The sequence below is a fragment of the Ziziphus jujuba genome, chromosome 1, assembly GCF_031755915.1.
Source record: "Ziziphus jujuba cultivar Dongzao chromosome 1, ASM3175591v1".
NCBI lineage: Eukaryota > Viridiplantae > Streptophyta > Magnoliopsida > Rosales > Rhamnaceae > Ziziphus > Ziziphus jujuba.
The window spans coordinates 5,297,985-5,325,144 of NC_083379.1; the positions used below are offsets into that span (position 1 = coordinate 5,297,985).

Genomic DNA, 27,160 nt, shown 5'->3' on the forward strand with positions numbered 1-27,160 from the left:
TGTCTCTTTGTTTTTTTTTTGTTTTGTTTTGTTTTTTTTTTTTTTTCTTTTTTGTTCTTGTCATTTTATTTTTATACTTTTTTTTTTTTTGTAAGAAAAGAAACAAAATGATTGATCATTCAATAAATAGTAATTTTTTTTTTTCTTTGAGAACAAATAAATAGTTTTTAATGGTAAATAACATGGTTCTAACGGTTGAATAAAATATGGTTTATTTTTTTTCTTTTTGGGCGTTTATTCATAATTTTTTTTTTTTTAACTGGTGAAAAAGAACATGTATTAATTATTCAAAGATATCAATAACTTTAGCGTGTCCAAAAATATTCTACCACGGGAAGAGATTTTTTTTTTTTTTTTGGCCCTTTTTGGGTGAAATTCTACCACTGGAGTCTGGAATAGTTAATAATAATAATAAAAAAAAAAGATGCAGAGAATAAATTTTTTAGTACCAAAAGTACATTATTAACATATTTTTATTAATTGCAAATTTGGCGTGCTGTTAATTATATTTGGTTTGGGATTTGTCATGACAATAAATGCGTCAGATGGTAAAGATTACACGCAGTTGGAAAAAAATATAATAAGTAACCATGTCATTCATATAACATCCAATAATTGAACATCTTATACTCGGTGTAACATTAAAATAAAGCAAGTGAATATTACTAAATAATTTTTGAATATTGAATCATGAATAACTTTATAAAAAAGCTTATGTATAACAGTTTTTCGCAGCAGTTAGGTATGTAGCATACATGGTTCATGAAAGGGTTACTCCTGCAAAAAACATGCAATGAGAAAGAAGTGAGAAGCATATACATCTGCTTTGAGTAAAACAAGGTAAGAAGCCAAAAAGCAGACCATCGTTTTCAATGTCTATCACATAGGGAAATGGAGCTTTCACAAAGTATGTGGCTTTTCCCTATTCATACGTTTTGCTTAATGTTCACTTTCAAAATCACCGTACATGCTCATCCTGTCACCCTTTTTTGTTTTTTGGTGAATATGCTCATCTTGTCACTATAAAGTACACTGCAATGCACAGTGAAACAGAGCATTCACAAACATTATCTCTCTCTCTCTCTCTCTCTCTCTGCGAACCTTTTCACTTTATTTAATTATTCCTCTACTCCCTCCAGTAAATCGAAAATATAATACATATCCTACAATCTTATGGTACTGTTTAACCAAACAAATGAATATTACATATTCACCCAAAAAAAAAAAAAAAGAAAGAATATGACACTGAGGAAATAGATAGAATTTTTATATGAGCTTCCCATTGAGAATGTGTAATATAATTAGGAAAACCCCCGATCTATGAAAACTGTTTATGCATGCAATACCTTTTTATCTTCTCATTCTCCTTTCTTTATCACATATATGCTGATATTATATACACAGAAATTGTACATTCTGAATTCATCACAAGGCAAAACCAGAAGTTCCAAACCTATGAATGTTACGAGCAACTAAGTTAACTGACCATTTTGATTTTACAAATGATGTAATACAAACGTGTTATGCTAATCTCTCTTCATCACTTCTAATGCTTCAAAAGAAGTCTCTGCTTTTTTATTTTAGATATGCACAGGCATCAGACTGGTAGAGGACTTTGTTCTAGGAGTTCTTTCCCAGTAATGCCTTCCTTCAAATCTTTAAAATAAATATTGTAATCCTTTTCTGGGGGTGGGTTTTCTGGGTCCACAGTGAATGGCTCGCTAAATGGTATAACACTCTTAACCTGTAAAACAGACATAAGTTACTGAACTGAAACTATCCATAGTTTAGTAAATAATTAAAGAAGAGGGTAAACAATAGCAATCTCCAGAACCAACTTGCTTGTAACAATGCAATGAAGTAAAACGACGTCACAATTCTTCCACTTTAGCTTAATTCATAGATGTTTAAGATATGCTAAAAAGAAGTATAACCTCAAATGTCTTGTCTATAACATATGGGCTTTCCAAAGCAGCAACACAAATTCTAGCAATCTCTTCTCTTGATATCTTGCCCTGCATATATATTGACATATATAAATGGCTTTTAGTTTCAAATATTCACTGCTATAATATACATCGAGTATTTATAGTTTCATCTGCTGATGATATTACCGTTATATTGTCGCCTTGGTCAAAAATGAGATCTGCTCCAGCAGGCTCCTCTGTTAATGCACATGGTCTCACAATTGCATATGGAAGTCCACTTTCCCGTATTAAATCTTCCCCCTATTTAAAGTTTACAGTAAGAAGTTTTGAAAACAAAAGAATATGGGAAAAAGAGAAGGGTTGTTTTTACTTTTCTCAGCTGGATGTGTTACAAAATTTTCACTTTCCAGTCGGATGGAAAAACAAGACACAATGAAAACTAGTTAATTCAGAAAACTGTTATATGTGTTTGCTTCTTTCTCATTATCAAACACGGCTACGTATAGCAGTTGTAGTAAACCTGGCAAGGAGAGCAAGCTAGGTAGAAACAACTGAAATATACTAAAATCAACAGATAATAAGCTAACAAGAAATAAACCTTCAACTTAAATGTCAGGATAAAATCCAATTCCTTATTCAAGCGGACCGCAGGAGGTTGTTTACTAAGATCAAGTCCTGGCCTATCAGGTCGTGTAACTCCTGCAGAGCTCACATGTACAAACCTACAATTGAGACAATCAAAAGAATTATTCTAACCAGAAAAATATGTACCTAGTAGATAAATTCTACATAAAAATGTAATAAAATATTTGAGCAATACAGAAAAAATTATTGTACCTGGGAGTTACGGGATCCTTTATGTATGCCAGGATGCTTGATATTGGAAGCTGAAATTCACCTTCCAGGAAGGTTGGATTCAGTTTCCCATCATATTCAAATTTGCTGTACATAAGCTGCAAGGATTCAAATTTATCATAACCAATTATGGCAGTAAATTTTGAAGGAAAAAAGATAGGCAAAAATAATAACATAGACAAACATGCCTGCAATGATATAATATTGCTTGGATCAAATGGTTGGGAATCCGTTACAGTCCGTGCACGAAATACCGGCCTCAAAGAAGAAAATGGCAACCGCACCTGAAAAGAAAATAGAACAATAGGATACAGCATTCAGATTATTTATCATAACCCACTATTCAAGGGGTCATTGTGTTACTTACAGACTGCCACTGGTCTCGAACAGTGTCAAAGCTTGCTGTATAACCAACAGTATCCCATTCCTGGCTAGTCCTAACAATAAGTTTATACCGGCGACCATCACCTTTAAGACGCAGCTCCAAACCATCATATGCAGAGAGATCCTCAGGTACTGGTAAATTCTGCCAATAAAAGTGAAAAACGAACTTACAGCAATGGATCGGAGATATTTGTTTGACAAAAATAAAGTCATTCATTTGGTTAGCTCATTGAAATAGGGAGCAAAATATATTCCATTGCTCCCAGCAGCACAAAAATACAACAAAGGCAAGTTTTGTTCCATGTTAGCTAGTATGGGAATTCAGACCTAAAAGGGCTTACAATTAAAAAATGGGTCCATGACTCTTTACCACAAAAGCAATCAATTAAATATGGTTATCTAAATATCTGGACAAATGGAACTAGACTCTTTTTCTTTTTCATTATCTTTTTTTTTTTTTCAAATACAGAAATTTATGAAACTTCAAAAATTTGATTTACCTAAAATGCCAAAAAGACAGGTTGTTGATACATATGATATAGCTAAGTTCAAGGAACATCAAAAGAACAAAGAATTCTTGGAAAAGTTGCAAATTTACCTTTGTTCTTATACTTGTAAAGCCACCATTGTTTGCAGTGGAAACAACACCTGAAGGAGATAGATTATATGTATTTGTGGATGATGCAGATCTTATAACAACATATCCAAACAACAACCAAACTTGAAAAGAATTATCAGCAAGACAATATTGCATAGGTAAAGTTCTTGAGATTGACGATAACAAACCTTTAAAAAGCCCAGTTGGTCCGCCATTTTCCCCTCCTTTTGGGTCAATCTGAAATGTACTTTCACTAACTCCACCCATTACAACATCATCTAAAGCTCCCCAAGGAAGTTCCCTAATATTATTATCTGCAAATCAGAAACATAAGCGAACCTCAATTAGTATCAATTGGAAAAAGGTTATAAATGCAAGGTTGAGACTTCTGACCAAGTCCACAAAGGACAAGTTGAGTGTGTTTGGTTGCATATATTCTACAGTATTATCAAAATTACTTATTTATTTATTTTCCAAGCAATTTCTATGTGTTTCAAGTAATATTTGCATACAGAAACTGTATAAGGTATTATGCAGCAGGTTGGATGGTAATCATGGTTTCCCAGCACAGAAGACTGTACCTTTAAATCCAAATATTAGTCTACCATTTCGAAGTCCAACACTCCCCTTTACAGCATCAAGCAAATTTCTCATACCAATGTACTCCACCTTTTCAGGTGAATCCCCCTTGATCTGCTTTCAGCCGTCAAGCAATACGTTGTTAGTATAGACTTGTTTGTATAATTTACAGCTTAAATACAAAAGTACTGTAGTTCCAAAGTAAACTGGGTTCAGATACAGAAAGAAAGCAACCAGTTCGCACCTCTGGTTCAAAAAATTTGATTCCCTGTAGTAAGATCACGTTAAGGTGTCAAGTAACTAAGATAAAATTGTGAGAAACGATGAGAAAGATAATGACATTCTTCATTATAGTCCAGACTAAAAATCTAACAATTTTTGCAACCATACCTGGCTGTACTTTGCTCTGTCAGGAGTGTCCCCTTCTTTTGGACCAACAATGACAGAAACAGCATTAATAACTTTTCTCACTCCTTTGAAGTACTCAGGGACCAGAGTACTCTCCTTAGTAATGTCTCCAACAACCTGACAAGTGTTGGGGGAAAAATTATCAACGACCCTGACAACATTGAAAGAAAGAAACCAAAAGAGGATCATATTTCATACAATATATTCAGAATATCCAGTAATGCACTGTTGAGAAATCAGTCAAAGAATCATTTGGATCAGATTTCCTAATGGTATGTAACTCCAGAGCATTCGCATGTTCTATGAAAATCTGGTGAATTGTGCTAAAATTATTAAAACTTCAGAAGCAAAGCTTCATTATTTAGATAAAACGCCATCTCATTTTGGAGAAAAATTACAAGATAGATTAATGCTTTCAACATAACATACTATAAGATTAGATTAATGCTTTCAATATAACATACAATACTTTCTTTCTCATTGATCAGGTTTATTATGACTCTGCATCGTAATACCAAATAATTAATAGATGACAAGCGGAAAGAAGATTAGCAAGACCTCTGACAGTACCAAGCAGTGAACCAAAAACAAGTGTATAACTAATCAAGGAAGTTAAATATTCAATAGTAGCTGCTCACCAAGTCAATGTCTGAGCCTAACATCTTTCTTGCTTTCTCTTCATTTCTGACCTGAGAGACATTTCATATGTAAAGTATAATCAATAAAAAAGAAGTAGTTACTCGTATAAAATTTCTCAGGAACATGATTGAGGCAATTGCATCATTCTTTTTTCCTCAACTGCTATACAACAGGGAAGCAGGTTTTTGAGATGCTCATTGAAAACAAACTAACAAGGTATAGGAAAATACCAATACTCGAACTCGTAATCCTTTCTTCCGTAAGATGTCAACTACTCTTCTACCGACTCCACCAGTTGCTCCAGCAACTAGGACAATGCCAGAGGTATCCATTGGTGCTTTATCAGGTGATGGGCTGAATAGTTTCTCTGCTAGAAATTCAATGAACTTAAAAAAAGTAAGAAAGCTCGTTAGTTGAGGAATTAAAAATATGTCCATTTTAGATATAATCAAAATTCAAAAAGAAAACTGTTTCCAACCTTAACAGGAGATGGAGGTCCATTGAAGAAAAATAACGTTTTGAAAAATCTACCAACGTCCCAACTTTGTTTTCCAACTTCTGCAGATATCAGCCCCCTATGTGATCTCGAAGAGAGAGTAGCTGAGTTCCGCTGGTAAAGTAAGGACCGCGGTCTGTCATTAATTTGAAGAAATGGTTTAGGAAGTGCAGAGCCATGCAACCAGGGATGTAAAGATTTGTTAGAACCCTGCAGTGCCAATTGATAAATATACAACAATCAAAATGATCATAAGGGTAAAAATGGTGACATAATAACCATTCATATTCCTCGCTGTACTTATGCAAAACATATTTTTGTAATAATAATGAACAAAAAGTTAAGAGATTTAATCTAGGATTTGGCAGCTGTGCATTTGGGCTAGATTGAGATGAGATACATTGCTATCCCATGGCATAGAATCTAGAAAACTCTTAACAGTTAATTTCTCCATGAAATGCAGAACAAATGAGTACGCTGCAGTGCTGATATATTTTGTCTCTGATTTACATGCAACAAAATTGATTGGTAAATGAATGAAACTCAAAATTGAAACAAAAAATTAACTGTATCGGATTAGGTCTTCCGCATTATTGTTGGAAAAAAAGGTTTACTTTGGCTGTTCTTTGAAAACAAACACCCATTTCAGTTCATCAGCCATTAATTCTCATACATACATGCCCGCAAAAGATAAATTCACTCGGACAAAAAATATCGACGGACAGAGGCCACTCGGATAAATTCACTCACTCGGATAAAAAGTATAAAGCATACATATCACACAGTAAAACCCACTTCGCAGAATCCAACAATGAGCGAGTTGGGTCATCCTCAACATCAAAATGGGTATTTCTTTCTCCATCGACATGCAAGTTTGTTACGCCATGGAAATGGGATATTCACAAGCACAAGACAGACATAAGAAATAGAAGTGATACTCAGTATTTTGCTGATTACCTGAAGGGTGAGAGTGGAGGAAGACAAAGGCGAGGACAGCATAACAAAAGCACATTCCATCTTCAGAGGAAGTAGACACAAATGGAAACTTGTACACGCTAATTTGGATATATGTGTATTTGGTTTATGTTGGTGATATTTGAGTAGGGAGAGTAAATATAAGCCACAAGTTTAACATACCAGCAGTCAATTTTGTACCTAGCACTCATTCATAGGTACTAAGATTGAATTTTCAAGGTAATGTGTCAACCAACAAATGAACGAGCATGGTTTATCTTTCTCTTAGAACATGGACTTTTAAAAATTAAAAATTTGTACATGTACCATATTAGCTGAAGAAAAAAATTCCAAAAGCTAGATTAAATCAAGACCATAATACGTTAGTAAGATTTTTGGCTCCCGCTCCCAGTAACATAGGTTGTGTATTATGATTAATTTCTTGTTAAGGAGTTCATTTTTCAAAACATATAATAAAATAAATTAAGCACATTCAGGCCAATAAGCTAGATTACTAATAAATATTTTCCTTAGGTTTGTGTGATTAGTCATAATTCTAAAGTCTATCTCTAGCTAGTCCTTGATTAAATGCCCAATGAATATAAGAAAAAAAGTCTACAAGCAGCATATAGACATGATCTTGGACTATTGACCTTGTGGAATTATCATATCACCTTCAATACAAATTTCTCATTTTTGTTCTCTGTTATTTCGCTCTGCCAGACAAAAGTTAGGGAAATTTTATATTAATAGACTAAATATATATATATATATATATATACATATTGATATTGAAAAATAGGGAATTTATATTGAAAAATTATCACTCAAGGAATGAATGACTTTTATCATGAAAATAATAATAACAATACAAGTAAAGAGATTACTTAAAAGTGTTCCAAAAGTTATTTGAAATGATTTGATTTAATCCAATTCCAATGCAATATACGCCACGTTGCTTGCATTGCTCGGCAATGATCCATTTTATTACTATATATCCGTAAAACAATTACATTATACATCACATCGACCGCCCCATTAATGATCAAGACATTTGTTTTGACTTGCACAATTGATTGAATTGAAAATAAATTTTTAATACCATGATTTTCATAATTAGAATCTAAAATTTGCAAAGAGTTTTCAAACTTTATTATTATTATTTTTATTATTATTATTCCTTTTGGTAATAAAAAGAGTTTCCAAACTGCGAAAAATATAAATAATATATTTGAGGATAAATTACCCCGGTTTTCTTTATTTTTCAATTTAATTTTAAGCTTGACTTTTGACGAAATATGGTATGCAATAACCATCATCCAGAATCCTTCTTACCCAAAGGGACCAAGTCAATGGGCATAATTTCAAAAGACATCAACTTTGCACGACAAAATAGTTGATCAGATCTTGCAGACTAGTAAACAGTTGACTGTTCTTAATTAGTTTCAAAAATTGTGGACGCCATTAATTTTTCAAAGACACAGGCATTCTGCTTCTACATAAAGTAGGAAAGTTTTGAACAATTTGGAGCTAAATCAAAACAAAGTTTTTATTTTTTTATTTTTTTGCAATAATAGTAATTACAAAAGTACAATATCCATATCAATATCCAAGATATGGAGGTTAAGGTTGAGATTTTCTCGAAGGAGATCATTAAGCCATCATCTTCAACCCCTGATCACCTCAGGAACTTGGAATTATCCATGTTAGATCGACGTGTTCCTCCAATTTACGTGCCCATCCTGTTGTTCTACACTACTTGTTCAGATATCGATGATGATTATGCTTCAATATCAAGTAGGCTCAAGAATTCACTCTCACAAACACTAACCAGTTTTTACCCTCTAGCAGGTAGAATGAGATCCCAACAAGCTCTCGTCGACTGCAACGATGAAGGAGTACTCTTTCTGGAAGCTGAAGTACCCAACGTTGACCTCTCAGCGTTTCTCAGAAACCCAGAAAACAATGCGCTTCAACTTTTTCCCTTTAATCCCTTCGAGTCCAGCACAGAGACTGTAATAACAGGGGTTCAAGTTAATGTATTTAGTTGTGGTGGAATAGGAATCGGTCTCTGCATCTCGCACAAGATAGTTGATGGAACCGCCGTAGACTATTTCCTTAAGGCTTGGTCTGCAACAGCAAGAGGGATTAATGATGATGATCGCCATCAACATCAACTCCAAGCTCCACGTTTGGATTCAGCTCTGCTTTTCCCACCTAAAGGTATGAATATACTCATGGCAGGCAGTATCAGCAAAGAGAAGATTTCAACCAAAAGGTTCATATTCAATGCAACAAAGCTGAATGAACTAAAAGCCAAAGTTGGTATTCAAAATCCTTCACGAGTTGAATCTGTGACAGCTCTGATATGGAAATCAGCCATGGAAGCAGTCAAAGTGAATTCTGGAAAAGAGAAACTTCCCCGATCCATTTCAACCCATGTGGTTAATCTTCGAGAGCGAACGGTGCCTCCATTGCCAAACCACGTGTTTGGTAATCTGTGGCAGGTTGCTGCTGCATTTCTGTTGGAGGAGAAGGAGGATGTGGAATTGGGATATTTGGCAGGTCTGATTAGGCAGGCACAGAAAGAGATTGATTCCCATTATGTGAGTGAACTTCAAGGAGATGAAGGACTTGCTAAGGCTTACAAACCTTACAAAGAAGTGAGATCATTAACATCTGATCCACAGCTACAGTGTTACATGTTTGGAAGCTGGACAAGATTTGGGTTTTATGGAACTGATTTTGGGTGGGGAAGCCCAACATGGGTATGCACCACTGGTATGCCTGTTAAGAACGGTATCATTTTGATGAGCACACCTTCTGGGGATGGAATTGAGGCTTGGATTACTTTGGCTGAGCAGGACATGGTTGAATTTCAAGGCAATCCTGAGCTTTCTCACTTTGTATCACCAACTTATTAGTTGTGGACTATGGTACAAGGTTTTGTTTTACTTTTAATTGAGTACTATATATGTATCTTTGGTTCTGTTAATTAGAACTTCTGTTTTTTAAGCTGAATTGTTAATTTAGGACTTCATTCACTACGTTGTTCTCAATTTGATTATTTTTTATGGGTCTGATTGGTGGAGTGATATTTAGCAGTTTGTGGGAAGGTTAGGGTCTTATAAATCCACGGGACTATTAGTTAGAGAGAGTCAGGTCTGTAAAAGACTATAGAGATTGATTTTACATGCTTGATAATAAACAACATCCATTTTCTTCTATTGCAAAAGGAAGATTAAAAAGAAAAAAAAAAGGTACCATTTTCTTACATCTATTATGGTGGCTGACTGGTGGGCAATATGAATTGGTGATAAAAACGTTGACAGGCTTTAACGGTGGTAGAGAAAAAAAGAGCTCGTTCCGACAAAGTTATGAGCAAACGAAATTTATTTTTATTTTTTTAATATGATCATGCTTCCACATTTTTTTCAGCTGGTCTCCCAAACTAAGTAAATTCTCAAATTACCCCTCAAACTATTTGCTTTCTTATAAGTTTAGTCCAAACATGCACTTTTGGGAAATTACAAGCATTTGTTTCATGAAAAGAATCGACTTCTGAAAAGAAATTAAAAATTGCTGACTGCCGTTATCAGGATCCTTATCATTCTCCTAGCTAGCTACTGGATCACTGATTCTATGGTCTTTCAAAGATCCTTTGATATATTTAGACAGTTTATATATATATATATATATTTTTGAACAACCATATATAATTACTATCCTTTGTCCACTCTTATTTTTTATTGTTCCTTATTTTTGGTTGTCTTCTTTAGACGGATATCTAGGTACTTTCACCACATTTCGAAAATGTGGTATCCAGGGCACGCAAAATAGCCGAAGTCGATGTTAAATATAAATATATATACACATACACAGACAGAAGATGTGTGACCATTCCAAGCTTGGAAACGGGATATTCCCTGACGGCAAACACCAGAGCTGATTATAGCTGAGGCAATGCTACGGTGACTGAGTTTCTGTTTGACAAACAGTGGAGGTTTTTATTTTTTATTTGTTATTATTATTATTATTATTTTGGAATAAATACGGATGTATATTCATCTTAAATGTGTGATACTTCCAAGCCAGAGAAAATTTCAATTACTGATTATACCAAAGCTTAGCCGTATACAGTGACTGAGCTTTTAATGTTAACATTAGTCTACATGCTAAACAAAAGAAACAAGAAAAATCGACACAAATATATAGAATTCAATGTGTATATATATACATATATATTATAGCTACTGGCATTTAGCAACAAAATATATCTTAAATGTATATACTTGTATCTGGCCCTCATGGCCTATGTCAACTCCCTCTTCATTATCATCTTTTACCTCTGGACTACAAATGCCTTAGAACCAATCTACAATCTCTCCTCACATGCAATTTGGACAAACAGTGACCAATCTCTTCCTTCAAGAATTGTATTCACAGATGATTCAATGGCACGCTTCATACTCCTGCGTCAAAGGGAAGTCCAAGGCAGTCATTTTGGTTTCGGGTTTGGTTTCTATTGTCTTGACTTAAATTTTGCATGTTAGCTTTCTATCCTTCTTGTAGAGATTTCAAATGGTAATACTCTGCCTGAACCACCCAAAGTAGTTTGGTCAGCCAACCGGGACCATCCTGTTGAAGAAGAAGCTTGTCTCAGATTCTCCGGTGGGAGTTTGGTCTTGACCAGCACGGAAGGCTTTGAGGTTTGGTCTACTTATACAACATCTCCATTTGTGTACAAACTGAACATCAACAAGCAGGGAAACTTGGTCCTCATCAATCTAGCCGGTGCAATCTTATGGCAGTCCTTTTATCATGTTACAGACACCCTTCTTGATGGACAATTCTTAAGAGAAGGAAAACGTCTTATTTCAAGCATTTATTATAAAACTCTGAGCACTGGTTTGTTTTATGTCGGTATATATATATTCTGGTTCATTGTCTGCTTTTGTGGAGGGTTATAAACCATCCAGATATTTACATGTCGATTCTGATGTTCCTATACCAGGGCAGCCGAGGATGCAATCTGTAGAATTTAGAAAGGGAAGGATCATATTCACATATGTGGTGGGAGATGAAATAATAAAATCAAAACAGAAAACAAACAACTCAGCAACAGTACAGATTCTGAAGTTGGATGCTGATGGGGGTCTTAGAATTTATGGTTGGGAGGCTGGAAAAGGGTGGAGAGAAGTTTATGCTTTTGTGGGGATGTTGGATGAGTGTAGATTTCCTCTTCTGTGTGGCAGATATGGTCTTTGCCAAAGAGGAGTCTGCACATGCCCCAATTCTTGGTGGTGTCCAATACTTCACACCAACAAAATCTGACAGCCAGTTTTCAAATCCTGGCTGTCGCCAGATTTATGATCCTCCATCACCTGGTACATATGATCGTTACAAACTTGTAAATTTTGGAAATCTTTCTTATTACAGTTTTTTGGACCACACTCAAGCTATCCCGGGATTAGAAGATGAGGATAGCTGCATTTTAGCCTGTGCAGGAGATCCATTTTGTAAAGCTGCCTTCTTTAGATATCAGAAAACAAACCATAAAGGTTATTGTTATTTCTCTGCAGATGTTCTTTCATTGACAGGAACTCCAGAATCCAGTGGCTACTACTCTTCATCATATATTAAAGTTTTGGTTCATTCCCCTCCACATCCTTCCAAGTACTCCATTCCTTTTACCCTGGTTCTGTCTGCTATTTGTGCATTTGTCCTAGCCCTGGTGATTGTCACAATTGTATGCATGCTGGTCTGGCAAAAGAAGAAAATTGATGACTGGAAGAATTATGAATGCGACGAAACTCTCAAGCAAGTATCAGAAATTCCAACGAGATTTTCGTACAGAGAATTGTCAACTGCAACAGCAAAGTTCTCTAAAAAGCTTGGGGGAGGGGTTTTGGAACAGTGTTTGAAGGGGTTCTCAAAGATGGAACTGCAGTTGCTGTAAAGCGGCTTGACAGATCAGGGCAAGGGACAAAAGAGTTTCTAGCAGAGGTAGAGACAATGGGCAAATTTCACCACATCAAGTTGGTAAGATTGATTGGTTTTTGTGCTAGTAGGAGGCACAGGATGTTAGTTTATGAGTATAGGAGTAATGGATCTCTGGACAGATGGATTTTCTGTGAAAATCAGGATACTACTCTTTGTTGGGAAATGAAAAAGAGGATTGTGGCAGATATAGCAAAAGGGTTGATGTATCTTCATGAAGAATGCACTCAGAAAATTGCACATTTAGATGTGAAGCCGCAGAATATCCTTCTTGATGACAACTTCAATGCCAAACTTTCTGATTTTGGGATGTCGAAGCTGATCAATAGAGACGAGAGCCAAGTAACAACAGGCATAAGAGGAACTTTGGGGTATCTAGCCCCTGAGTGGCAGCACTCAAGGATTACAGTGAAAGCTGATATTTATAGTTTTGAGATTGTTTTGCTAGAAATCATAAGTGGGAGGAAGATATTAGATTACTCTCAACCAGATTTGGATGTGCATTTGTTGAATCTTCTACGAAAGAAGGCAAGTGAGAACCGACTGATGGATATGGTTGAGTATAGAAATGGAGATGGTGAAGATTATATAGAAGAAGCCATTAAGATGATAAAGCTGGGAATGTGGTTTTTGAACCGTGATTATAGCAGAAGGCCATCAATGTCGCTAGTGGTGAAGATGGTGGAGGGGGTTTGCCGCTGGAAAATGAAGTTCCACTGTAGTAGTACTACTTTCCACTGGATGTCATCAATAACCCAAACTGTCACTTGCCATACCCCATAATTAAAGTCCTATTGGATGTGTTTTCTGAATGTCCTTGATTGTGAAGACCAAGAGGTCTAAAAACCCAATGGCTAAATTTCAATTTGTATTAAATCTTGTTCCTTTTGGCTAAGAGACATGAATGATCATAATGTTTGTTTTCCTTCTGTATGTACTTTATAGTTTCTCAACATTAATATTTTGTAGCATAAGAAGATTGTTCATCCATCTTAAAAAAATTGAAACAAGCAGGGGACAAAATCAATTGCGGTTGCCGGGAGTCGAACCCGGGTCTATTGCTTGGAAGGCAATTATCCTAACCGTTGGACTACAAACGCTCTGTTGTTGATGGTTATTGTTTTATACAAATTTAACATTTCATTTCGGCAAAAACACTAATTAATGCTGGTAATTTCCAATGTTTAAAAACAGGGTTGGCAAAAAAATTTACCAGTTCATTTCATTCCAGAGCAGATAACAATATGACATCCTAAATCTCCAGTATTCATTTGTTTCATATCGGCTAATTTAAAGAGGGCTATACCTCTTTAGTCTCCATCCACACATTTGGAATAATACATTTTGATAAGTACTGTGTTTGTGACGCATAAGTTACACACATAAATTTTAAGAGGCTAAGTTAGTCCAGTTCAGATTGGACAAATCAATTGCTAACACAAGGTCAATTTTATGCCACAATATGTTGTGACCAAATCATATATGATCAATCCAACTATAGAGAGTATTATATATAGTAACATATTATAGAATGTTAGATGTGCATAAAATGGTGTTTTCTATAGCAAAATTATACATAATATATAATATATAGATCAAATTCACTGTTACATATCATTTCTTTACTAGTTTCAATTTCTCATCGTAATTCTGTTTTCATATATATATATATATATATATATAATCCTAAGGTATGATTGATTTTATATTCATTACAAATGGAGTTCCATGAACTAAATTGATCATGAAGGCTAAAGCAACAAGAGTATTGCACTTCCATGAACCAACTGATCTGGTTATAGCTTTTTGCAGAATAATAGCTTTGGGAGATTCATTAATTAGAATTTAGAAACATTGGAGCACTTATGTAATTAAAAAGTATGTAGTAGTAATGAAGCTCGTGTTCCTATCTTTGCCAAGGAACATCTTTTGATCGATCATGAATTTATGTCTTGTCTCTTTTTCTTCCTTTTGCAGAACCATTCAAAATGATTATTCAGACGGATTGCGTCCATGATCATCACTGACTACAAATCTCCCCTGGTGGAGTACTAAGCGCTGTGAAACTTTTGATGCCATATTTTGCTTATATCATTAAAATATTATATTAATATTATCAATGTATAAAAGTCCGTCAGCCAAAATAAATCCTAAATTAACCCATGCATTTTTATACTAAATTTATCCATAATATATGATAATGTCCATGTGGATGTCGTTTCAACTTATGAGACATTAAATCCCTTTTCAGCCACGGGGAATGCGGCACATAAATCTTTTCTAAAGACAGACACCTGAATTGTTGACACGGATTGAATAATTCAAGGACCTTTCTGTAGACAATACTGCCCTACTGTTTCCTCCTTTTTAAACCCTCAAAAAGCCGACATGATTTCAATTTCAACACATAAAAAGTGGCTTTTTTCCTTGCGTATTTTGGTCTATAATATATAATATTTATATTGTCTACAACGTGAGGGTATGTATTTTTCCTTACCTTTCTAATGCTCCATATAAAAGAAAACAAAAAAGAAAAGAAAGAAGAAAGGTTATCGTGGCCCTCATGATATAGTAAAAAAATCTTATCTTTTCTATGATCAGTATTCATAATTTGGGATTAACAGCTGTGATTGAACAGATGGATTATGATGTCATGAAAACTTAATCATATACAGGAACATATCTCTAGGTGATAAGGTTTATATGTTCATTTTCCAATTTCCCATTTTAAAAATATCAGAAAAGTAAAACCTATATGAATACAAATAAACAAGGCAAAAGGGACCTACAACGACCTACTAAACTGTTTGTGAAATATATTACTCGAAAAGAATGGAGGTAGACCCATATATCATGTCATACCAAGAATAATATAAAGTTCAGTGAGTGGGTCGTCTTTTTCTTGGGATATATTTAAGGAGTATTATATATACCATTGATAAAATGGAAATTTCCCACGTTAGGATGTTTCACTTGAGTGTTGTTGATGACTTTCTGTTTAAAAAAAATAAATAAATTAATGCCATTTCAAATCTCAACTTATATAATAAAATAAACGCCAATTGCAAAACCTGACTGTACTTGTTGATCACCAAGGATATACTATACAATTCTGGAAAATGAAAATTTATATATGCTATACTATTGAAGATGGTCAAACAATCTTACTCATTAGCAGTTAGCCTTTAAATTAATGCCATTGAAAAAACAATTAATAATATACTAAAATTGATTATTAAGATAACGATACGTATACTGTTTCTATATATATGCAGCGAAGTCAAATGACGTAAACATTTGTATATTATATAGATGTGTGCGTATGTATAAAAATTATAGAGTTGACCTTTTGGCTTTTGGTGTTCTTTTACCAGTGCTGGTATAGATTCAAAGGATTCCTTTGGCTAAAAATCTCGTCGTCGCATCCCAGTAATACATACTCAAGCCGAGTCATACATATGCTACCATTATTTCCTCTGTATTAGATGGTACGTCCTTAAAAATCACTACATCAAAAAAAAAATCAAAAGATAAAGCATTAACCATAAACGTTTTAGCCACGATGACTTGTTGTGGTTAAAAACTACTTTTAAGCATAGAAAAAGTTTTTTAACCATAGTAATTAATTTCACCTTTATAAATATACTGTAGCGAAAAACTTTTAGCCGTAGAATTATTGATCACAAAATAATACGGTCTTTATTGTGGCTAAATATTTTTAGCCACAAAATGACTTTAGGCATAATTTTTGTTGTAGCACCACGTTTTTTCATAGTGAATTAAGTGGCAACTGTATGGGTGTATATATATATATATATATATTTATATTATAAGTGGGAAAATTGAACACTAATCATCACTTGAGAAAATAATAATTCCTATCATTAGATATATTATTGTTGTTGTTGTTGTTCTTGTCCTTGCTGATGTTGTTAATGCTGAGTGTTGTTTCTTAAACAAATCCCAGGTAATCAATTCACTAGAGAGTCCTTACCAAAAGAAACTGCTGTTGACTTCTCTTTTAACTAATATCATTTGTATTTAAAAAAAAAAAAAAAAAAAAAAAAAAAAAAAAACAAACGTCATTTCTTATTTTATTTATTATTATTTTTTTCATCCACTAATCTTTTATTTATTATTATTTTTTTCATCCACTAATCTTTGCTGTATGTCTTCCTAATTTGGAGTCTATTTTTTGAAGAGGTACTATATATTTGGCCTGTCCAGTGCCTCCGTTCCCTTGGTTGTTTTTTGATAATGACCCTAACGGAGCCTATGACGGAGCTAAGTTTTTGTCGATTAATGTCACGCCGGCTATATACCCCATTACTGGGATAATATAATAGCTAATTAAACAAATATTAATTAGCTAGGTTAATCAACCGAATCTATGTATAGTTTATAATATACTCTTTATTTGAATCAATCTTAGTCTAATTTATATATAATACAGCTTGCCAACCACCTATTTGTGGCCAAGTAGTATATGCATGTCTAGTACTGCATAATGAGTCAAAAAATGAGATTGCTTAGAAATGTGAAGAAAAATAAGCTAGTGCATACATAAATTTGGGAAGACATAAACATACGATAAAACCAGCCAAGTATTCGTACGTTTCCGGTGCTTTGTGCTGTCTTATATATGTTTATAATCAAATTATTAATTAAACAATAACATGCCGTAATATATAGTACATCATGTATAATTCTCTATTATCCAATTAAAATATATGATAAGCTTAATTATGTTGAATTTGGTAAGGAAGAGGGAACAAATTAAAAAGTAATTAAGGAAAGAGAAGAATCAATCCTTTCTAATAGAGTGTTGAGAATTAAATAATTATGTATTTTATATATTCACTTTTTATTATAAAAAAAAAACAATTTCTTTTTTTTTTTTTAATCAAGTAAGGACCATTAAAGTTCACTCTCTTTTGGCAAAAACTAATTGCAACGTAATACTATGTTTTAAGTAATCGATTCTCTAATATAGATAGTCAATTTCTATAAAATAAATAAATAAGCCCATATATAGTTAATTTTATATAAAATTAAGAATATATATTAATCTGTTAGAGATGTTCTACCTGCCATATCGAAACTATGAGTATATTAATCATATGGGAAAAAAAACACATAATGCTATTGTAAATATTTTCGTAAGGAAAGCCAGGATATTCTCTCTGTTAAAACAAAAACAAAACAGGAAAGCATCCAAATCAGAACTTTTATTTCCTAATTAAGGTTTAGAGATGGATAAAAGACCAAAACCAATATACATTAAAGCATTTTTGGAACATTATTTAAAAAGAAAAAACAAAAAGGCATTTGTCTTGTTAAACTGGAGTTTTGAATAGCTTTAGCTATATAATGGGTGCAAGAGAGACTCTTTAATTTTTTATTCACATACCCAAATCAAAATGTCAAAAACCACTAAAGCCTAATTTGCATCTGATATTTCGGAAGGGTAAAAACTGAGTGACAATCAAAAGTTGAAGTTTGAATTTTAAAAAGTAACAAAATATTAATACAAATCCAAATAACCAATAAGAAATTTAAATTATTTCCCACCGGCATTCAGAGACCAAATAAGGAAACACACGAGCAATTTACCCACCAAAAAAAAAAAAAGAAAAAGAAAAAAAAGAAAAAGGAAACACATGAGCGAACCTAACCGCGTCAATTCGATATGATTTTTGGTCTTAAAACAAATCTGACTATAAAACACAGAAAACATTGCCACGTGAAGGTGAGTAAGAAACCAATGAAAAGCTGAATTAATTCTCATATCTTCCTTGATTTCATTCACATTTCTAGATTTGTGATTTCTACTTCATATTTTGCCTATAAATATATATATATATATATTTGTGGGACCAACTTAATGGATGTTTCTTTTGTTTCACGGTTTTGACTTTGTGTAATAATTCACGAGGCCTCTCCAATAATAAGCTTTGGCTCCATTAAAAACTCAAAGCTAGCGAGCTCATTTGGGGGTTCTTGGGATTTTCACCAGAGAATGTCTTCTGCAATTGCAGTCGGTGAAAACATGGCATAATTTATTCCATGTTACCTCATTCTGGTCCCTACCTGTACCACCCAAACCCAATGCATGCCTTCTGAATAACAAATTGGACTATTGCAATTTGCAAATCCAGGACCAAAACCCCCTTTCAAGACTTTTTTTTTTGAGACGAGGGCATCAATGATTGGCTTCTTTTTTTTTGGTTGGGGTGGTGTCTCTTTATATATTGTCTTTCATTTTATCAAATGATCTTTCATGTTTCCGTTTTTAAATTTTCATTTGGCAATCAAACAACAATAATAGACACAAGAACACTGGTAGAACACAATTTTATAGTACAGAATTTTAAGGTTAATAATGCTGATATTAACTTAAATGTCGGTAATAAATCAAAGGGTAATAAATTACTAGTGGTCATAGTGCGCATAATCAATTAAGCCAGATTCCTTGCTTTAAATACTAGAGAAATGAGTGGTATTTTATTAAATGCATTTTGACAATTGTCAAAAATACGTTTTTTAAGTCTACTGACACCGTCAACTTTTAGAATATATAGGATTTAACGGAGGATGACGGTAATATCAGTGCGTCCATAAAATTAAATGGAGCACCCAATTTTGTGTTCTTGCCTAATCAAAATTCCAAAGGAGCTGAGCAAATTAAATTTAAGCTAATTGTAACCGACACATTTCAACTCAGATGAAGAAGAAGAAAACTAGTTTAAGATTGGGATATAAAAATATATAAAAATTAATGAGAGAGTGGAAAATTGAGGCCAAATGACGGTGCATGAATTATGAATTATGAAAATGAAACACAAAATAGTGGCCGGCGGCAAATCTCATGTTTACCAAGCAACTCCTCCACGCGGTCTTTTCTTACCATTTTCACTCTCTCTTCCTATTGCAATACTCACCCTTATATCTATATTCACCAAAAATCTGTCACTGTTATGAGTCTTACTCACTTGGCCACGTCTCTCTCTCTCTCTAGCTTGACCCCCAAGTTCTCTCTCTCTCTCTCTCTCTCTCTCTCTCTCTCTAGCGGTCACGCACTACTGCATGAATTTCTCTCTCTTATTATCTGCCTATATATATAATTCGAGGCCTACAACCCCAGACGGCACTTCCACATTCAATCTTCCGTTTTCTATAATTTCTTCTCTTCCACCAACCCCAATCACCTCTTTCTCTGTTTCTTTCTGGCGCTGTTCTCTCTGAATTATTTTGTCACTGTTTCTAATGGCTCGCCTAGCCTCTCTGTCTCTGATTTTGTTCATGGTGGTTTTCGCCTCGTCTGCTTGGAGTTCTGAAGCCAGAAAGCTTTTGGTTATCAAGGACGAAGAGAAGAGAGCTCCTTCTATGGTGGACTCGTTGTTTCTCAGTGCCCTTCCAAAGGGCAACGTGCCTTCTTCTTCCCCAAGCCATAAGGGCCATGCTGTCGTCGTCAACGAGAAACTCATTGCTCGACACCTTATTAGCATCGAGCGGATTCTTCAGTCTGTTCCAAGCCCCGGCATGGGTCATTAATATTATTATTATTATTATTATTATTCATTCTTATTCAAACATATTTTTTAATTACTTTATTATATGATTTTCAAAGGAAAAAAAAAATTTTTTTTTCTTATATATATTTTTTTCTTTTTCAGTTTTCCCAATTTTTTATAGATCTTTTTTTGTGGGTTGGCTTTAAGACAGAGAATTTAGAATACAGCAGCTGAAATGTATAGACAGTTCAGTTTTTACATGATAGTTCATTTGTACCTTCTAGCTAAGAGGCCTAGAGGCAGAGGGATTCATTTTGTATTTCGCATTCCTTTACATCTATAAGAATTTTTACATTCATAGTTACATTAAAATTGTATAATCTCTCATCTCGTTTAATTTTTTCAATAAGAAAATGAATAGCAGTATATATATATGTATATATATGATAGATAAATTCCCTTATTATTATTAAATTATTTGTTTGCTTGCATTTACTTCAGAAGTCTGGCATCTACAGCTCTATGAATCTTTAATTTTTTTCATTTATATTTGAACTTTGACATGTGATTTGGAAAGTATATTAATTTGTAGAGTTATTGGAAAATGGGTATGGTGGAGAACAATAAATATATATTATATATTATTACTAATGAATAATTTAATAGAGGACTGGTTGTCACGTAATTGCCTGCCATTTGGCTCAGACTTCGTGACTGGAATGGAAAGTGCAGCACCAGAAAACGCGCTTGTGGGACTTTTATCCAACGTTCTGAACCATCACAAGCCAATTACCAAAAAATAATGCCATTTCTATACAAAGCTCTTTATGTTCATATCCATGCAACACCAAACCCCTAATATTATGAAACTGTAAAACACATTTAGAATTTTTACCTTAACCCATTTTTGCTATAATATATGTCACCAAATTGTCTATATTTTTTGAATGGGCCGGCCTAGTACAAATCCAACATTTGTCAGTCAGTCCATTAATGAGACCCTCAAAGTCTCTCTGTTTCTATTTAGTGATGAGTCGAAATTGGTCAATTACTTTGCACTAGTGTAGTAACATATTAATCGGTATTATTTTAATTAGCAGATTGTGGGTTAGTAGAAAATTAAATGAAGAAGAAGAGACAATCAAGGTTGTATGTATATTTGATTGTGGATAGCAGCCACCAGGATTGACCAGGAACAAAAGGCATGGAGTTAAGCCAAAAAAGAAAAAAAAAAATTCTCCATGGCTTCTTAAATTCCAAGAGCAAGTGGTCCACGCCTTGTATTTTAAACACACATCTACTTTCTTCAATCTTTCAAGGGAAAATGACGCTATTATAAATTGACTGCTTTCAAAGTCTATTAATTTTTCATTTTCTAATATAAACTCTCTTTTCTAATTTCCAGAGAACTTGAAACCACGATGCAAATATAACTCCTTTTTTTAACCCGAACAATGCTCTACTACTAGTTGTAGAATCAGGTAATTGAAGTTTTTTCTTTCTTTTTCTTTTTATTATTTTTTCTTTTTCTTTTTATTTTTTTGTTTTTAACAAAATTTATCCACCTACTACCAAAAGACAGACAAGAGTTCCATGGGGATGTGAGAGTTGTGGTCATAGATAAGTGTTTTGTGAATACAGCTAAGGAAAATATGAAAAGAGAGGGGAAAAAAAAAATGAAAAGTGATTTATTGGGAGCCAACAAACGTGTATTTATATTAATTAGAGATTTGACAATGTTGGTAAAACAACTGTAACCGATTAGAGTCTGATAAAAATGTGTATCACAATTTCAAAACCATTATTATGGAAAATAGAAAAAATAAATATTCCATTAAAAAAAACTAAATATGAAATATTTAATTTTGTTACCAATTTTTTGAATTATATCAATTTCCTGGTAAGTTTCCCCCAAACATAGTCGAAAAGTCTATATCTCAATTTTCTTTCTCCAACTTAACCAGTCAATTATTACAAAACCTCTTATCTCTTTTAACCAAAGTTAGGAGTATAATATACAATGTGGCAAAAGTCAAAATTAGTTAGGCAGAATGGACTACTATTGACTCTGAATTCATTTTGAAGCCACCACAGTGATGGGGTAGCTTCATTAGATCCGCTAACCTATGAAACATGCATGGAATTCAATTCTACAGAGAATTTGTTTCACTTTCAACTTGATAAAGAAATTAATAAGGTTAAGGTAGCTAGCAAGCTACTTCATTACATACATACATAAAAAGACAAAGTTTTGGCCCAAAAAATGCTCAATTCTTATTGACTGGGCCAAATCGGATGCGACCACTCACATTGACGACTCACCATTATACACAAATTCAAAATGCGCCTATCTTCTTCATTTGGACTGTTTATAGCAGCCCCATTTCATGATTCAAATTAATATTGCCGACTGGTTAAATAGAAATAATCAAAAGTAAAATTTTAGACCAAAGAAAAATAAAACAATTTTATAGGTGAAACAAAATAATTAAAGCCCAACTACTTTTCTTTCTACACGTATACAAAGTTGAACCAACATAAGGGCTCCACAAACCGCCCCCGCCGACCGGTGGTTTGGAAAATGGAACTCATGCGGTTTCTTTGTGATTCTGTGGACCTTCAATCCTTAATTTCCAATCTCTAATCTTGAGGTTCTAAAGCCTCTAAATTTTATTTGGGGTCTATCTTTTCTATTTTTATTTGGTAAAGAAATAGGGGAGCTTAATTTTATGCCTGGGCTTTAAGAAATATCAATTTTGGTCTGAAATTTCGAGGAGAAACGTGGAGGACAAGAAAAAGAAAAAAGATTGTGGGGAAAATGTGGCGGCAGCAGGAGGCATATGCAACGGTCAGCTCCGGCATCCCCAAAGTCAGTGAGGTGGCCAATGTACCAAAAATACAAAAAAAAAAATCTTTGACTGTTTGACTTTTGGGGGGTAGGACCACACGTGTCGTATCTTATCTCAGTTTCCATGAAGGCAGTAAAAGAAATGTTAGTCAAGCCACGTGTTTCCCATCATCCTAACACTGTCTTTTCGTAGAAAGTTAGAAAAAAAAAAAAAAAAAAAAAAAGCAAAACAAACAACCCCTCTTTTGAATTGGGTTTCAACCATTTCAACCAATTAAACCAACATTGATTTATGTTTTTGTTAATTTTTTTAATTTTAAAAAGTAAAATAGTATTTCTTTCGCTTTAAGTAACCAGATAAAACTTGAATTCAATGAATTTTCAGCTCCACAATTACATGAAATTGTTGTAAGAAAAGACTTTGAAAACGGATAGAGATTCGACTTCTCTGATGGGAAAGAAAGCATGCTATCTTCCGTAACAAAAACACCTTTAGATTTGGAAATTAATTAATTTGACACATTTATAACATTTTTATAATTTTGAATGGCTATAACCTTGCCTCTCTATGACTTAATTCAGTGCCAAGATTATGGAAGTTTTATTTTGCATCTTTTTCACGCAAGCAACTTTGGCATGATCTGAAGAAATTAACTTTATAATATAGTTTTTTAGACAGTAATATAATTAAACGCATGGGTTGATTTACATGGGGATCTAAATGATAAGGATTCAATAGAAATTCGTAAAATCCAACTAACATCTGGTAAAATTTAATTAAAAAGATGCAGATTTAATTAAATGGATAGAGCTTAAAAAGTACGGTGTTGGACTTGATAATAACAATTAATATATATTGATTACGCTTCATTCCTTACCAGTTAAAGCTTTTTAAAAAATTGAATGTTTCATCTTAGATCAGTTGGTAATAGTGCTGGAGGTTTAAATAGCCATGTATGCACTTAGTTGTCTAAAAGTTAAATTCACATATGGATGAAGCAAAGGAAAATCTTTTTTTTTTTTTTTTAATTAATGTCTAACTAACTAAATTAATATTTAGATTCACATGTAACTCGTTTTCAGTAAGAAATATAACACCTAACGAAAAAAGGTTGTTAAACGTTGCTTGTGGGGAAACTATTTTTTATATATTGATAATTTGTGGGACAGAATATGATGGGGGAAGGGAGTTGAATTATTGCCCACTAACATTGAATTTTTGGCCAATCCTCTGTCTCTCTTTTTTCTTTTTTTGTTTTTTTGTTTTTTGTTTTTTTCATACACACTTGGAGAAAGGTAGCTTCAGCTAATTTGTTTATTTATCTATTTCCGAAACAGTTAATTTGTTTATTGATTTTTTGCATTCAATGCTGGTATAATTCAATTTCGATGCTACTGTTTGGATGGTGGTGATTGGCAAATGATAGAATTACTATGTTGTGGGAGGCAAACAATTTTGATTATTATCTCACCAAATCATTATGGTTTATTTAGATGAAAGTTGGTCAAATCAGTTTAAACTCTTGGTTCTTGTTCGTTGTCTCATCCCATGTATAGTCTGGGTCTTAAAGGTAAACTTTCAACTGTCCTCAATGCTGGCAAAGCCCAAAAGAGATCAAATCCATTCGAGGAACTATTTTGGGCCTTTCAGTGGCAAGTCTCCAATGGCAATTTGGCAATTACTAGAAATAACACGACCAAATACCAAGCTATTAGTTTAGAGTACTTTGGAATACATATTTCTTTGTGCTTAGGTTTTGAATACTTGAAATTACCAACAAAATATATATATATATATATATATATTTTGGATACTTGATGAAGACAGCGAAAGCATTTTTTATTCCCCATTCCTATTTGCATCTTGTTGACAGCATCCGTGGCAAAAAAAAAAAATCTTCAGCCTGAATTGCAAAATGGGATTCATTTAATTTGAACAAGAAACACTTTGCTGTTGCCAATAATCATTACCCAATTCACTTCACACTTATTTTTCTTTCTTACCTCAGATGGAAATGATAAATTAAAGAAACCACATTATCAAGGCTAGCTCATTGGCTTCAAATGATGCAAGAATCAAAATATGGTTGAGAGACTTTAATTTTGCATGGACCAGCAATCTTGTTTCCCTTTCAAAACTCAACCATTATTTGTATTATAAGTTTTCTTATTCTGAATATTTTGGGGTAATCAGTCTGATCAATATATAAACTGGATCCATAAAAAAACAATTACATATATTTACTGATCAGGTGTATCCAAAAACTTATAATAGATGATCACATCATGATAACTATACCATATCTTCCATCTTCCATGTAAATGAAAACAATACAAAATATTTACCAACAAAAAAAGAAAACAATACAAAATAATCTTAATTAGTTCACAGTTCATCTGATATATTTTTTGTGTCAACACTCGAACCTGTGATAAATTATTTACCACAAAAAAAAAAAAAAGGTTCATCTGATAACATTTTGAAGGGGGGGGGGGGTGAATTTGTGTGCTTGTATGGAAGAAAATGGCGAATAACAAAGCAGGAACAGAAGAGAACTCTTTGATGGGGCTTTGGTCACTCTGCAATTAAAATGGGAAGCTTTGAGAGGTTGTGTAGGGATGATCATGATGAAGAAGATGTCGAGAGAAAGTGAGGGCCTTGTGACTCCTGTGGCTTGGACCTGATGCTGGGATTGGACGCTTTCCATGAACCATCTTCTGCTGGGAATTACCCACCACCTTCTTATATAAATGCAAATCTATCATCACCATACTATGCATCTGATTATCTTCTTCACTTCCATAAGTTGATCTCACATGGAGTACTGGTCGTTGCAAGTGGAATCGAGCTTCACAACTACTTATGGCTGCAGCCATTAGTGAGACACATATTATAATGAGGCAGAAGCTGAAGCTGAAGATACAAGACGACTTGAAACCATCTCTAAAGCTGGCCATGAAAAGCTTAACTAACTAAAGCTCTGATACTCCAAATTTCATATTTATACATATATATGGCATTTTCCTTTTTTAATTAACATATGTAGGCAGATAGAGATCATAGATGAAGATGTGGATTGTGGAGATTCAACCATTTTGTTTTGAGGTGCTAATCAACAGGAAATTGAAAAAGATTGTACCAAATCTGACAGTGCACTTGCAAGCTAGCTAGCTAATTGCTAGTACACATAACCCCAGAAGAAAAAACAACAATCCCATGACCCACGCCGCTTATTTAGTGGGTGTTTTAAAGTCATTGAAACTTAAAAAAAGCATGTACAGGACTATTGATTTTGTACTCTAAGTTCCTTCTTTCTCCAACATGATCTTCTTTTCTTTTATTTGTTTTTATCATTGCATTTGCTTTACACTATTTCATACACCATCTTCAACATTTAATTGATTAAAATTAATTTTATGAAATTAATCTTCTTTTCAATTTTTACATTTCAAAATATCACTGTTTTTGTCTTTGCTTTAGCTCTATTTAAACATTATTTTTGGAAGCGACTTCTCAAGACCAAACATTTGTTTCTTGAGTGTTCTATGATACATAGTTAGGAATTTATGGCACTCCCAACAACCCACCATAAGCAAAAATAATATATTAATTAATTACATATAAAAACTAATTAAAAAGAGTATTTATCTTAAAGCACATTTGGTTAGGTAGCTAATACTTCATAAGAAAATTATACATATGTCAACAAGAATAAAATAAAGTTTTGACTAGGGATTTGGGAAATTATAGACACATAGTCATTGAACAGCTTCAGGATAATTGCAGGAAACGATATTGATGACCACAAGCAACAAAATAGGTACTTATTAGCTTTTGCATGGGTAGTGTAGATGATCAATATTGTTTGACTTTGACCATAAAATCGATTAGACAAGAACAAGATCATATGATGCGCTAATCTTGCTGGAACTCCATTGACATTGAATTTAGTCCAT

The 27,160-nt window shown here is 33.6% G+C and overlaps 3 protein-coding genes, 1 non-coding gene and 1 pseudogene across 5 annotated transcripts; 3 read left to right on the forward strand and 2 right to left on the reverse strand.

The window, feature by feature from the left end:
• Positions 1-1,254: 1,254 nt before the first annotated feature.
• Positions 1,255-7,004, reverse strand: LOC107412195 (protein HIGH CHLOROPHYLL FLUORESCENCE PHENOTYPE 173, chloroplastic). 2 transcript variants are annotated; one of them, XM_016019914.4, is made up of 16 exons: positions 6,845-7,004; positions 5,870-6,097; positions 5,622-5,777; positions 5,391-5,441; positions 4,735-4,869; positions 4,589-4,612; positions 4,347-4,458; positions 3,954-4,079; positions 3,766-3,815; positions 3,151-3,309; positions 2,972-3,067; positions 2,766-2,881; positions 2,527-2,650; positions 2,115-2,228; positions 1,935-2,015; positions 1,255-1,744 (listed from the first exon to the last, which is right to left on the reverse strand). In XM_016019914.4, exons 1-16 carry the CDS (start codon positions 6,902-6,904, stop codon positions 1,598-1,600), a joined length of 1,779 nt encoding a protein of 592 aa, XP_015875400.3. In that variant the 5' UTR covers positions 6,905-7,004; the 3' UTR covers positions 1,255-1,597. The 2 variants fall into 2 exon arrangements, with proteins under 2 accessions (XP_015875400.3, XP_024923364.3); XM_025067596.3 differs by having other exon boundaries at positions 5,870-6,023; positions 6,845-6,965.
• Positions 7,005-8,457: 1,453 nt separating this feature from the next.
• On the forward strand, positions 8,458-9,765 carry LOC107412174 (stemmadenine O-acetyltransferase). Its single transcript, XM_016019887.1, has one exon. It carries the CDS (start codon positions 8,458-8,460, stop codon positions 9,763-9,765), a length of 1,308 nt encoding a protein of 435 aa, XP_015875373.1.
• Positions 9,766-10,027: 262 nt separating this feature from the next.
• LOC107412434 (G-type lectin S-receptor-like serine/threonine-protein kinase SD2-5) lies at positions 10,028-13,861 on the forward strand (annotated as a pseudogene).
• Positions 13,862-13,869: 8 nt separating this feature from the next.
• On the reverse strand, positions 13,870-13,941 carry TRNAG-UCC (transfer RNA glycine (anticodon UCC)). The gene has a single exon. It is a non-coding gene; the product is annotated as a tRNA-Gly (tRNA).
• A 6,030-nt stretch (positions 13,942-19,971) lies between these two features.
• LOC107412223 (precursor of CEP14) lies at positions 19,972-20,829 on the forward strand. Its single transcript, XM_016019949.4, has one exon. It carries the CDS (start codon positions 20,108-20,110, stop codon positions 20,393-20,395), a length of 288 nt encoding a protein of 95 aa, XP_015875435.1. The 5' UTR covers positions 19,972-20,107; the 3' UTR covers positions 20,396-20,829.
• The last annotated feature ends 6,331 nt before the right edge of the window (positions 20,830-27,160 follow it).